At 31.1% G+C, this 14416-nt stretch overlaps 2 protein-coding genes and 1 pseudogene across 2 annotated transcripts; all 3 read right to left on the bottom strand.

Annotated features, from left to right (window-relative positions):
• Positions 1–1599: 1599 nt before the first annotated feature.
• LOC100779343 (anthocyanidin 3-O-glucosyltransferase 4-like) lies at positions 1600–4929 on the bottom strand (annotated as a pseudogene).
• On the bottom strand, positions 4896–6791 carry LOC100802029 (UDP-glycosyltransferase 73C1). The gene has a single exon (XM_003521374.5). The coding sequence runs from the start codon at positions 6609–6611 to the stop codon at positions 5130–5132; it is 1482 nt and encodes a 493-aa protein (XP_003521422.1). The 5' UTR covers positions 6612–6791; the 3' UTR covers positions 4896–5129.
• A 3288-nt stretch (positions 6792–10079) lies between these two features.
• LOC100778817 (UDP-glycosyltransferase 73C6) lies at positions 10080–11771 on the bottom strand. The gene has a single exon (XM_003520618.5). The coding sequence runs from the start codon at positions 11637–11639 to the stop codon at positions 10110–10112; it is 1530 nt and encodes a 509-aa protein (XP_003520666.1). The 5' UTR covers positions 11640–11771; the 3' UTR covers positions 10080–10109.
• Between the last annotated feature and the right edge of the window lie 2645 nt (positions 11772–14416).

Below are 14416 nucleotides of genomic sequence, written 5' to 3'. Positions count from 1 at the left end.
AGTAAAAAAAAAGTTATATTTTATCTGGACTCGATCAAATATAAACAAAAATATCTAATTTTATATTAATTAAGTAGTTAAATTTGTTTAATTTTCTTGATTCATATAAAAAAAGAACTGTATTTTCTAAATCCCTTCACGGTCACATGCGCTTCTTTTTCATTTTGCAGGATGCATGTCATGCATGGTTCTGTCTCCCAAGTCTCACCTGTACAGTTTGACTGCGAGGAATGGGGAGTGAATGGAAGTGAAAAAAAAAAAAGAGTAGAAATGATTTGGTTGAAAAAAAATGAAAAAAAAATAATTTTGATATTGTTTTATTTAAAAAAGAAATAAATATTTATTATTACTATTTTGGTAATGTAAGAAGGCAAATATTCTACCGTGAAGAACACAATAAGTGGTTCACTTACAGGTGAACTATGAATTGTGATTGTTAAATATATTATAAATTATTAACGCATAAGATTTAATCAATTATAAAATTATAAAAAGTCCAATAATTAGTTAGTTGAGCTTTGACATCACCATGTTAGAAAGCGGTGTTGCTCAAACTCCTTGTTCACCGTAGAATTTTCCGTGTTAGAAAGAAAGTAAAAGAAAGGAATACACAACAACAAGACGCTCTCTGCCTATTAATTCTAAAGCAAAATCGGGTGGCTTTTGGTGCGTTTTTCGTAAAAAAAGACATTGTGTTAATTGATTATACGTGGAATCATCATATAACGTGTTTGGATATATGTCAAAGCAATCGAATCCACCGATCCACATCCAAACTAACGCTCTCCTTTGTAATTTATGCGTCCTTATTCAAGTTGAACGTGAAAATAAGTAAATACGTGTGTTTTTTTACGCCGAAACAAACCCACACATAATCGATTACAGCATGTGGGTGGCACAATTTTATGCATATCCGCGTAGTTAAGCGTGAATTTTTTTTTGGTGGATCCAATTACATAATTTTTTTAAAAACATTTCTCTTTATTTTCACCTACCAAATAACTCATTTCCACTCTTTTCCTTTTTCCTCCTTCCTCACCTTCCCCTTTATTTCTTGGTAATGTGTTTGTTTAGGTTTATATGTTTTAGACTCGCCCCCTTTAAAATAATAATAAAAATATTGTATAGTTAAAGTGTGTTTGATTTTTATTTTTAAAATACTTATTTTATAAACTGTTTTCAAAATTTAATAAACTATGCATGATAAATTTATGTTTTAAGTAAAGTAAAATTATTTTAAGAAACAGTTTTTAAAATAAAAAAGAAAAGAAAATCAAACAAGCCCTGTATGTCTGTCAAAATGACAAAGGAATACAACAGAACACACTCTCCCTTTTATCCTTTCAAAAGAGATATATTGATGCAGGCCTGGTGAATGGGCATACAGTAAAAACAAAAAACAGAGTTTGAATAATTGAGTTTAGTTATAAATAAATTTTGGAAGAGGTCATGGTACACCATTCCAAAGAGAGATAATTCGGCTCTCGGGAAAAGAAAAGATTGATAATTCGCAAATTTGAAAGAGGTCATGGACACCGAACAGCATTTAAAAGATAGATAATAATAATTAAGTGAAAAATTACAAAGTTTGGCCTTCTACTTCAAATTGGTTTCTGGCAATAAATGAGATTATCACACATCTCTCTTGGTTTTTTGCATGATTTCCTCGATAAGCAAGGTCATATTAGAATGAGATGAACCCGCTTTCTCTACCGCTCTTTTAGCCATCTCAGCAAGTTCTTTCACCCTTTTTCTTCTTTCTTCACTTTCACTTGTCTCATACATCAACTTTACTATTGCCCTTTCAGCATCTTCCTTCTTCAATTGCACACCAATTTCCACTTTCTTATCCCATGTAAGCGGAATTTCCACTCCAACTTTTAGTACATGCACGACTAGAATTTCATTCAAAAACTGATCCGCAAAAAGTGGCCTTGTAAGCATTGGCACCCCAGCACAAATTGCTTCTAAGGTAGAGTTCCAACCACTGTGTTATGAACCCTCCAATAGCAGGGTGAGATAATATTAATATGAGGAGCCCAACCCCGAATGAGAAGGCTTCTAGCATTGGTCCTTTCCTCAAATCCATATTCCTTAATCCACTTCTGTTACTTTTGATAACGATTAAATATGAGTTATTTTTTATAATAAAAATATATTGAAAATATTTTTAAAAATATTTATTTAGCATTTAGTTTTTACTTAAATAATATAAATTAATATTTTCTTATTTATGATTTATAGATATGAAAAAGAAAAATTAAAATAAAAAAAATCAAAAAAATATTAAAAATATAAATAAGGAAGATTTTTTGCATCAAACCCAAGTCCACGCCTATAAAAAGAGAGTCAAGCTAAAAAGGAAAGACATATCAACTCTCAGAACTAGTGCAGAAATCTAAAGTCCGAGTCTCTCCTTTAGCGAAAACCCCTCTTTCCTTAACCATTTACCCATTTTTTTGTATTAGTTATCTATCACTTTCTTTCATCTATATCAACCCCTTAAAGTGTAAAGTCTTTCATAGCCATGATGTAATCTTTTGTCTATTATCTAATTAATGTTATTTTGTTTTCATATATTGTTTATTTAGAGAATAGTACATTGAAAAATGGTTATTTTCTAAAGAATTGGGAAAGACTATCTTAATATATTTATTTTGTCCACGTAATTGTGCATCTCTTGTCTTAATGCAGTTGGTTATAAATAAATTAGACCTTTCGTATGGAAAATTAAAGATAAGATATTTTAGCAGATATGGGTGAAAACAAGAAATTAGAAAACATGATATCATAAGTAGTTTTGGTCTACTAACACCCAATATTATCTTATTATGAATAGTCCCTTAATATTAAAGTTGTTGTTTAATTTTCTGTTATTTTTTCATTTTATCTTCTCTACTTTAAATTTCATCTTATCTTATCTTTCTTTATCTTCTATCTTCTTTTATCTTTATTATCTTTTAATTCAAATATTTTATCTTTTTATCTTTTATTTTTATCTTTAAATATTTATCTTATCTCTTATCTATTATTTTCCTTTCATTGCTTTATAATTAAGTTTGCATCAATTAAATACAAACACTCGGATTTCCGATTACTTTACTACTTGTCACACAATTATAACACTTCTCAATTCGTTAACTAGTTTATCCAATTCTTCTGAATTACCTCCTTCCCTAATAACCCAAATGAAGGGTCTTTCCGATGCTTCCAAGGCCAAACCAAGCTCTATCAACTAGGGTGTTGTTAAATTGCAAAGGCTTCCAAGACATGCATAGATTACAGTCCCTGACTTCTGACAATCAAGCCATTCTAAGTGTTGGGACACACCAATTGAGGCCTTACCTCTTTGAGCCTTATCCAAATGATCCTTGTTAATTAGAGACACAGGGCCAATTCATGATTACCCCGTTACTAGACATTTCAGCTTCCCCAAATTCTTCATTAATCTTTTCCAGCTTTCGTTCATGGGTTGTCCAGCCTGTGCTATGGTAATCTCAATTTTGTCAGGGATACCAGGCAGAACAAAGCACTCTGACTCAGATGTTATGCTCTCCCTAACAGTATGAGTGGTTATATTATGCATACACAAAAGACAGAAGTAAATTACTCCAACAAAAGAAACCCTTAGAACGTTGATTTTTTTTACGATTTGGGTTGCATATGGCAAACACTCAGAGACTATGCAGCTTGCTAGTGGTGTTAACTCTTCAAAGAGTTTTTCCGCTGGTTGTTGTAGAAGACTTGTTGCTTTGAAGAAACTTGTGCCTGTGCTATATGAAGGTATCATATCGAGATTCTCACAATAACATTGCGGTATGTTTATTGTCTGTTGTTTCTATTTACAATTCTATATATTTTGTCATTAATTACTATTCACATAAGTATAATGACTCAATAAATATTTTATAGGGCTAAAATCATATTTTATCCTATAATATAAAATTAAAAATATCAATATTGATAATATAATACACAGTTTATATAATTAAAATTTTCAATAATAAAAAAATTATAATATTTTTTGGTGCAAAATAAACTTAAAATATGAAAATATAATAAATATTTAAATATATTAGAAATAATAAGTAAGAATAAGAATTTAGCTTTATAAATACAATATGAAGTATTATATTGATGTTTGATTAAGCTCAATAAGTCCCCCATTATAAAATTAATGAATATCCAAGACATAATGAAACCTACTCCAAACACTAATGATTGAGCTATGCTTAATTAGGTCCAATTGTAACATTGATAATTCATGAAGAAGTAAGGAGTGTAACACTATTGATTAACCAAAGCTTAATAAAATATAACTATAACATTGATGATTAACTAAAATTAACCTAGAAAGAGTGGTGTGTTATACTAACCATTAGCTAATGATCAATAAATAACTAAGGTTCAATTGTAACATTAATGATTGACTATGACTTATATGTTGTTTCCATATGAGTAATGCTTGTAAATTTATCCTCTGTCAAAGCTGAATGCACAAATGAAAAAATATTTATCCTTCTTTATAGTCTCCTCTTCATGTAGCTTGATTTGAGTTATTGTAGTATTAACTCTCAATAGTGAAACTTGTTTATCTTGATCAACATACTACCATAAGCCAAAAAACTTTAAAAAAACGATCTTATTTTTTACGGTCTATATGTGATACTTTTCTTCAAAATTCGAAGAACAATAAAGATGATAACGTTACTCCTTAAAGCCATTTGATCTCTCACCAAAGTTTAACTCTCCTCTCAATTTTTCCAGATACATAATCTATTAGAACACCACTGTAGACATCACTATTAGAAGTTTAGAACATACAACAATAGTAGCAGAACCGTGAAAAATAGAAACCACAAACAGAGGAGAGAAAAATGGGAGAGCAAAACAACTTCTATATTTTGCTGTAATACCATATATAGCCATCAATTTCATTCATGGTTTTGTGAAATGCATAAAAAATAAATTCCATACACTATACTTGTCATGAAAAAGACATGTACCCATTTTCATTACATTACCCAGGAAAGATAGTTACATAAGAAGAAGAAAAAAATTTAGTAAACTTTTAAAAATTTAACCATTAAAAACATCAAGCGCTACATATAAATTGCGACTCTTAGGCGTCAACACTTTACATCCTCCTTGCTACTTGATTGTTGCATGATGTCTTGTATAAGCAAAGTCATGTCAAGATGGGAAGACCCCCCTTTTTCAACCGCTTTCTTTGCCATCTCACAGAGTTTGGTTGCCCTTTCTCTTCTCTCTTTGCTTTCTTCTTCATCATTGTCCATCACCATGCATATTGCCCTCTCAATGTTCTTCTTCTTCACCAACACACCAGTTTTCTCTTCCTCTCCCCAATTCATTGGAACTTCTGCCCCAACACTCACACCAATCTTCAACACTTGAGTAACGAGCTTTTCATTTAAAAATTGATCAGCAAATAGAGGCCAGGTAACCATTGGCACTCCAACACTTATCCCTTCAAGTGTTGAATTCCAACCACAATGTGTTAAGAATCCTCCAATGGCAGGGTGCGATAATATTAGTACCTGTGGAGCCCAACCTCGAATTATAAGGCCTCTCCCTTTGGTCCTTTCCTCAAACCCTTCTTCACTGATCCATTTTTCCAACTCTTGGTACTTACTTCCCTCCCTAATGACCCATACAAATGGTTTTTTACTATCTTCTATGGCCAAGGCCAGCTCCACAAGTTGTGAAGGAATCAAATTGCACAGGCTTCCAAAACAAACATAAACCACAGACTTGGGTTGCTGCAAATCTAACCACTTCAAGCAATGATGCTCATTAATTGAGGCCCGGTTGCCTCTTTGAGCCTTATCCAAGCCATCTTTGTTACATAATGAAACAGGACCAATGCACCACACCTTATCGTTTCTCACCTTCTTGTATTCCCTCACATATGCCTTCTCCAACTCTTCAAAAGTATTTATGATTACCCCATATGACTTTATGTCAGCATCAATCACCTGCTCTCCAAAGTCCTTCAATTCATTAGAGAGTCCTGCAGGTAGCTGCTCTTTGGTAACTTGAATTTTGTCAGGTATGCCAGGAATAGTGAAGTACTCGGATTCTGAAGTGATGCTTTCACAAACCTTTGATGTGTGTATCTGGTACAGGCAATGGAGGCAGAAGCAAGAAAAACCGTGGAATGAAATCCTTGGAATATGATGCTTTTCAGCTACTTGAGCAGTCCAAGGAATGCAAAAGTCCGAGATTATGCAACTTGGTTTGGGTGTTAGTGCTTCAAAGAACTCCTCTGCTGGCTTATGGAGCAGCTTGATGGCGTGGAATATTTTGTACAAATCGTTTGAAGCTACCATGTCCAAATTCTCACACCCTTCAGGTAGTCCTGCTTCTTTGGATGGAAAATGGAGTTGTACTAGCCGGATTGGGAGGCCTGATGAAACATCACGAGAAAGAACAGAATTGAATCGTGATGCATTTTTTGGGGTGGTGAATATGGAAACAATCACACCACGCCGTGCCAATAGTCTTGCAATGTCCATCATGGGGATCATGTGGCCTTGAGCCATGAGAGGAAACAATACGAAGTGAGGATTAATGTTTGTTTGGAAAACCATGGCTACTACAAGAGGCAAATGAAATGTGTAGTACTACGTAGTATACGTAGTATCTCACTATGCTGCTTTTCTCGAGTGGCTTTGGGTTGCTCTTTGCATCTGGTTGATTGTCTCTCTTTATAATAATAAATAGTGACGTAGTTTATGGGGTTCTCGAACATCTTAGTTGTTGATGATGTAAGAGCGTATGCAATAAAAGTTGGATTATTTTAAATAAGCACGTCTGCACGTGCTTGTAGTGCACGGATGATTGGATGGAAATCTTGTGGACGATGTAAGAGGCTTTTTGAATCACAGATTTCTCTGCTGAGACGCAAGCACAAAGGTTAAGAGCTAGAAGTCACGATAAAAGGTTCAGTTCTATATATGTTCCGATCGACAAACAAAAATAAAAGGTATTCGTGCTCTACCAATTGGTTTATGTGGTCAGCTTCTAGGTATCTCTGGCGTCTTTACCTCCATAAAACTAAGAAGAAAATAGGAATACGTTACTTTTATATAATTTGTTATGATAGCTTTTATATATAATAACAAGAAAAGGATATAGAAGTTAGATAAGAAAAAAAAATGAGATATGGAATAGAGACATAAAAGATGCAAAAAGTATTTTCAAAATGTAATGCTGTACATTTTCTACAATTTGTGATTGCGGCTAAACACATTATAAAAATGCTATAAAAAAAATTAACCTTTTGTTTAGGGAATAAAAAAGTTAACCTAAAATATGCGTTATTATTTATTAAGATTAATCAAGGCAAGGACAATAATATTCTCCCGACAAAGATCCCGAACGTGGAAAGTTTTAAGCCTTTTGCACCCTTTCGTTTGTTTTTGGTGACCCCCTTATTAATCAACGGAATTTCAACTTTCTTTGCGATGTATCTGCCCAGACATGTTTTTTTTTTCTAAAGGCAAAACAATCTGCCCATCTTACGTATTCACTATTAATTGTGTATCGTTTCTTAAAGTTAACAACCTCAGGATTTAACAATTTAAGAGCTTATTATTGAAAATTTTTAAAATTAATAACTTCATGTTTTGCTTTGTTTTTTTTTTAAAAGAAAAGAGATATTGGATGGTCATTGAGTTTCAATTTTTTTTTTTTAAAAAAAGAGATATTGGATGAATAACTCTCTCTAATACTCTCTTGCACTTGTATACCCACCAATTTATTCGTAGGACACGTTTGACTATTTAATTATTCTCAGAAATATAAGATCGAACAAATTATCTCACATTTGTTATGAGATCTTAAAAAAATTATCTTGTGTATATTTTATTTTTAAAAAGATATAATCCCACATTCTATATAATATATATCAATATTTAGTTTCGACAAAGGAGACGAAAAAATTATTTTCATGAGACAAGAATACTTTTTTATGAGTAAAATTTGATATATACTTTCTTACTAACCATTATATATTACTACTCTCTCATTGATTATTCATGATCTGTGCTTAACTTTTTTTTAATCCTGCAAATTTCTTTTCTGCTGAATTAGCTTTCCCACAATTTGACTTACTATCAATTTTATTTCAACATTTTACGATAATTTTACATTTTTCTTCAATGCTCCTTTTTAATAGACAATTCTTACTTCTCTCTCAATTATTGTAATCGTCCAACACATGGGGAGAAAACAAGGGGTATTTTGAGAGTTTTTTTAATAAGAATATTTTGGTAATTATGATATATATTCCTAGGAAAAAATAACTCAACTAAAACATGTGTTTTAATCATTCTTTAAAATATAAAAAATAATCTCAACCAATTTTAATAATTAACCAAATATATTTTTAATAATACCTAAGAATAACATTTTAATGTTATATTTTCAAGAAAAAAATATTCCTTGGAACTAAAAAAAATATCCATGAAACAAACACACCTTAAGCAACAAAGATATTAAAAATAATCTTAAGCTTGGGACACCATCTCAATGCATATCTAGCTAGTACACTCTTTATAGCAACTATATTCTGCATTAAATCCTCTGCAAATAAACGATGTAAGAGAGAGATGATTTTATATATATATATATATATATATATATATATATATATATATATTCTTTCTCACAATTTTAAAAACCCTAAAAAAATAACTATGCCACTACAAAACAGCTTCATGCCTGTGATTATGAATATAATTAGTTAAAAAAAAAACAGTACATTGATAAATATACCCTACATTTTAATGAAGAATTAGGAACAGCTTGTGCAGCTAACATACAATATAATGAAACTGAGAATATATATATATACTGCCTCATCTTCTCCCTTTTATTTCCCATTCTCGTTAGATGTCCTCGGTTATCATTCCAGGATATTTCGAAATTAAGTCACTTCGCAAAGAAGTATATTTCGAATAAAATAATTAAAATTATTATGATTCACAAAAGAAATCATTCCATGTCCCACTCATTTTTTTGGGTTATCCTCACACTTATATTTTTTACGATAAAAAGAAATTCAAATTTATTTTTTTCTCATCTTTTTAACCATAAAAAATATGTATTTTTGTCCAGATGTATTCTCCTTCAAAAACAATCAAATTTGAGGTATGATCAAACACTAAATATTCTCAAATTAGGACTCATCACGCTTCGGTTAGATCCAATCTTGTTGGTATATATAAAAAAAAAAATACTAACAACACACTCTTTTGAACACTATTTCTCTTATTGATTAAAATTCCTTTAGAATTATAAAAAGCATAGGTCTCACATTATATTTAATGTCTCTTTATCAAGATTTTGAAATTTCCAATAAATTTTAACTAATTACAAAGTTGTGTTAAGATAAATATTAAAAAATGTGTTACTAACACCCTAATAAAATGTATATAATATGTATAAAAATAACATAAATAAAATGAGCATGTAAAAATATATAGTTAAAACAAATCAAACACTTCATACATAAAAAATAAAATAATTTACTAATTTTTAATATCCATAATTTCGCAATATTAATAATTCTATCATACTTTTAAAAGAGAACCCTAATCTCATACATAAAAGAGAAAGATTAAATATGTCATACTTCATCCCTAATTCCATAATTCTGTCATACTTCATACATAAAAAAAAATCCCTAATTTCAATCCTCTTATTTTAAAAGAGAAATATTTAGTTCCTAATTTTTGTAAAATTCGCTATATTGATAATTCTGTCATACCAAAAGTGTGATGGTTAAGAGATTAATACTGACTATATATAACCTAGATCAAACAAATAATTTCATGTCATGCCATTAAATTTAAGTCACATCATATTAATTTTTTACCAATAAATGCTTTCTGAATTTGATAGAAGAACTAAAATTGTGAATTTTATAAAACTGAAATACTAAATGGCTCTATTTTAAAATAAGAAAACTAAAATTATAGATTTTTAAAATATGGACACTAAATGTCTATTTTAAAATAGAGGAACTAAAATTAAGAATTTAAAAAAATAAAAAAGACTGAAATTAGATTTAAGCCTTGAAAAAATCAAGCGTTACAAGAAAATTGCGACTCTTTAAGGCTCGTCCTTACTTCCTCCTTGCTACTTGATTGTTGCATGATGTCTTGAATAAGCAAAGTCATGTCAAGATGAGAAGAGCCTTCTTTTTCAACTGCTCGCTTTGCTATCTCACTGAGTTTGGTTGCCCTTTCTCTTCTGTCTTTGCTTTCTTCTCCATCATCGTCCATCACAATGCATATTGCCCTCTTAATATCTTCCTTCTTAACCAACACCCCTGTCTTCTCTTCCTCTCCAAACTTCATGGGAACCTCCATCCCAACACTCACACCAATCTTCAACACTTGAGTGACGAGCTTCTCATTCAAAAATTGATCAGCAAATAGAGGCCACGTAATCATTGGCACGCCAGCACTTATCCCTTCAAGTGTTGAATTCCAACCACAGTGTGTTAAGAATCCTCCAATGGAAGGGTGTGATAATATTAGCACTTGTGGAGCCCAACCTCGAATTATAAGGCCTCTCCCTTTGGTCCTTTCCTCAAACCCTTCTTCACTGATCCATTTTTTTTCCAACTCTTGGAACTTATTTCCCTCCCTAATGACCCATACAAATGGTTTCTTAGTATCTTCCAAGGCCAAGGCCAGCTCCACAAGTTGTGAAGGAATCAAATTGCACAAGCTTCCAAAACAAACATAAACCGCAGACTTTGGTGGCTGCAAATCTAGCCATTTCAAGCAATGGTGCTCATTAATTGAGGCATGGTTGCCTCTTTGAACCTTATCCAAATTATCTTGGTTACATAATGAAACAGGACCAATGCACCACACCTTATCATTTCTCACCTTCTTGTAATCCCTCACATACGCCTTCTCCAACTCTTCAAAAGTATTTATGATTACCCCATATGACTTTATGTCAGCATCACGCATCTGCTCCCTAAAGTGCTTCATTTCTTCATCTGAATTTGAGATCATCATAGGTATCTGCTCTTTGGTAACTTGAATTTGGTCAGGTATGCCGGGGATGGTGAAGTACTCGGATTCTGAAGCCGTACTTTCACAAACATTTGAAGTGTGTACCATGAGCATGCAATGGAGGCAGAAGCAAGCAAATCCGTGGAACGAAATCCTTGGAATACAATGCTTTTGAGCTACTTGAGCAGTCCAAGGAATGCAAAAGTCAGAGATTATGCAACTTGGTTTGGGTGTTAGTGCTTCAAAAAACTCCTCTGCTTGCTTATGGAGCATGTTGATGACATTGAACATTTTGTACACCATATCGATTGATGTTACCATGTCGAAATTCTCGCACCCTTCAGGTAGTCCTGCTTCTTTGGATGGAAAGTGGAGTTGTACTAGGCGGATTTGGAGGCCTGATGAAATAGCACGAGAAAGAACAGAATTAAAACGTGATGCATTTTTTGGGGTGGTGAATATTGTAACAATCACACCACGGTGAGCCAATAGTCTTGCTATGTCCATCATGGGGATGATATGGCCTTGAGCCATTAAGGGAAACAAGATAAAGTGAGGATTATTGTTTGTTTGGAAAACCATGGCTACTAAAAGAGGCAAATGAAATTAGATGTAGTAAGTCACGTTGTTGCTCTTTGCATTGTGTGCTTGATTGCTGTTCCTATTTTTATAAAGAGTGACACAGTTTGTGAGTAGGAGTTTCTAAAAAAACTGGTCCTGATTGAAATAGATTGTAATCGAATATAAATTGAATCGATTTTTTTTCAAAATAATTCAAGAAAAAAGGATTGTATTGTTTTATAAAATCAATTCGATTAATCAAATTGTTTCCACAAAATCGATTGGTTGATTGAATTGGTTTTAACTTAAATATTTTTTTATTTGAATAAAATAGTTCGAAAACTAATTTAAAATTGATTTGATTCTTATAATCAGTTTAAAATTAATTAAAAATTAATTTAATTCAAAATCAATTTGATTTTAAACGGATTTTTAAACTAATTTGATTGTTTGAATATAAAATTAAACCGGTTTAAACAATTTTTAACCAGTTTAATTTGATTTTTTATAGAACTAATTTTTAGACACCTATATTTGTGATGATGACGTAAGAGCATATGCAATGAGAATTGGATTAAGTGAAGTGAGTAAGTACGTGATTGTGCTGATGGGATGCCAATAGCATCGTGTGGTCGACTTAAGAAGTTTTTACATCACAAATTTCTCTGCCGAGACGCAAAGAGAGAAAGAGAAGTGCCAAGAAAATCTGGACTGGCAGTTCTTCTTGCATGTGGTTAGCTTAGTGCCTCTTGTTATCTGTGGCGCCTCTTCGCCTCCATAAACCTAAGATGAAATACTCTAGCTATCTTTAATTTATATAACTTTTCTTTTATAATATTTTTCATAAAAAAAGGGATAGAAAGAAAAAAAAACCTTAGGTCTGTACTAGACAAAAAAAGTATAATGAAAATGTGATGTACTTTTTTCTAATTTCTCATTGCTAAACATACACGTTATAAAAAATATTATACAAATTAAAGTTGTAAAATTATTTCTCATTTCTAATTTCTACATTATTTATTTTATAAATTCTATTTTTTTTAATAAAAACATGTCTTTAATATCCCTTTTTAACTCTGTTGTTAAAAATATAATTAGAACATTTCACTCTCCAATAAAATTTCTAAATATCCTCTCAAACTTTAAAGTTACTATGAGATTATTTCTTGATTCTAGATTTAGTCATCCTTAGAGTTTTTCATCCCTTTCCACTGATGTATTACATAGAAATGAAATTCATGTTTTCATGTTTCATCCCTTTTTATTTTTGTACGTACGTTATTTCATTTTTTAAATTATAAAATTTATATAAAAATTAACTAACATATCAATGGCACAATTAATATTTATAATTACATTTATTTATGATATAATAAATAAAAATTATATATATATATATATATATATATATATATATATATTGAGGAGTATAATATAAATACATACACACATAAACAAAATTACATTGCATGGGTAGTAAACTAGTAATATCTCACTATGTTTTTTTATGTGTGGTTTGGTGTTACTCTTTGGAGTGTGCTTGATTGTTCCATCTTATAAGAGTATAAAGTGTGGCATTGTTTGGGGACTGTGGAACTTATTGTTAGGTGCTGATGATGTAAGAGCATACGCAATCAGCGTGGGATTATTTGTAGTACGTGCTTGCGGTGCACGAATGGGACTAGTACTATCCCGTGGATGGTGTAACAGGCTTTTTTTTATCACAGATTTCTCTGCGGAGACTCAAACAAAAAGGAAAAGAGAAGCCATGTGAAGATAGAGTTCTATGCTTTTTGGTCTAAGAACATAATTATCTTTTACTAAAAGTAATTTTGATATAATTATTATATATGATACAAAATTTTAAAAAACATTTAATTAAGATGTACACATCCTAAAATAACTCCACTTGATTCACACTCTTACCCACCAATGTAAAAGATAATTGTGCTGTCAGTTGTTGCTTTTTTATGTGGGCCTCAGCTCGTAATGGAGTCATAACGAAAAAAATATATTATGAGTATTGTACTTTTTCTAGAATATCTGTTTTTATTTGTGATCACACAAATTTAGATGAAAGGGATTGTGTTCCAATCAAATAATAGTTACAGAAGAATTTAAGTTTATCTCACCATGAGTGACGACGTAAATACCTAATTTCTAAACACGTTATAAAAAATTATTATTATTTATTAAGGTTTAAGACAGGGACCACTCTTGTAAAAAAAAAAAAAAAAAGACAGGGACAACATTCTCCGAATAAATAAGATCCCAACCAAACTATACGTGACAAGTTCTGAGCTTTTTGCACCACTTCAATTAATACACGGAATTTCTGGCCACAAAATTATTATATTTTAAGAATATTAAAATATTGGAAAAACGTTTAAAAGAATTATTCCCCAAATTCCATCTTACAAATTCACTATTTTTTTAGTATCATCAAGTATATACAAGCTAAAGAATGTGATGTGTGCCATTTCAGTGTATAATAATCGCACTAAAATTAAAATGTATAATTTATGTATACTACCTCAATCCTTGATCATTATATCGATCCTAGTGGATTAATGTGATGTATTATATAACACTTTTGTTTGTTGTATTTCATAATTGTTCAACTTTTGAATATAGTCTTTTTTTCCTCAATTTTTAAAATATTCGTTAGCATATTTTTTATTTGATTAACAAAAGACACAGATTAAAAAAATACAGGTTTAATTGTTTTCTTAATCTTCATCATTATTATTTAAATGTTTTATACATTTTTCTGTTAATATGTACAAATTAATATGATG

This window comes from Glycine max, chromosome 3 (genome assembly GCF_000004515.6).
Source record: "Glycine max cultivar Williams 82 chromosome 3, Glycine_max_v4.0, whole genome shotgun sequence".
NCBI lineage: Eukaryota > Viridiplantae > Streptophyta > Magnoliopsida > Fabales > Fabaceae > Glycine > Glycine max.
The sequence above is the reverse complement of the archived record's forward strand: the minus strand, read 5'-3'. Positions and strand labels throughout refer to the sequence as shown.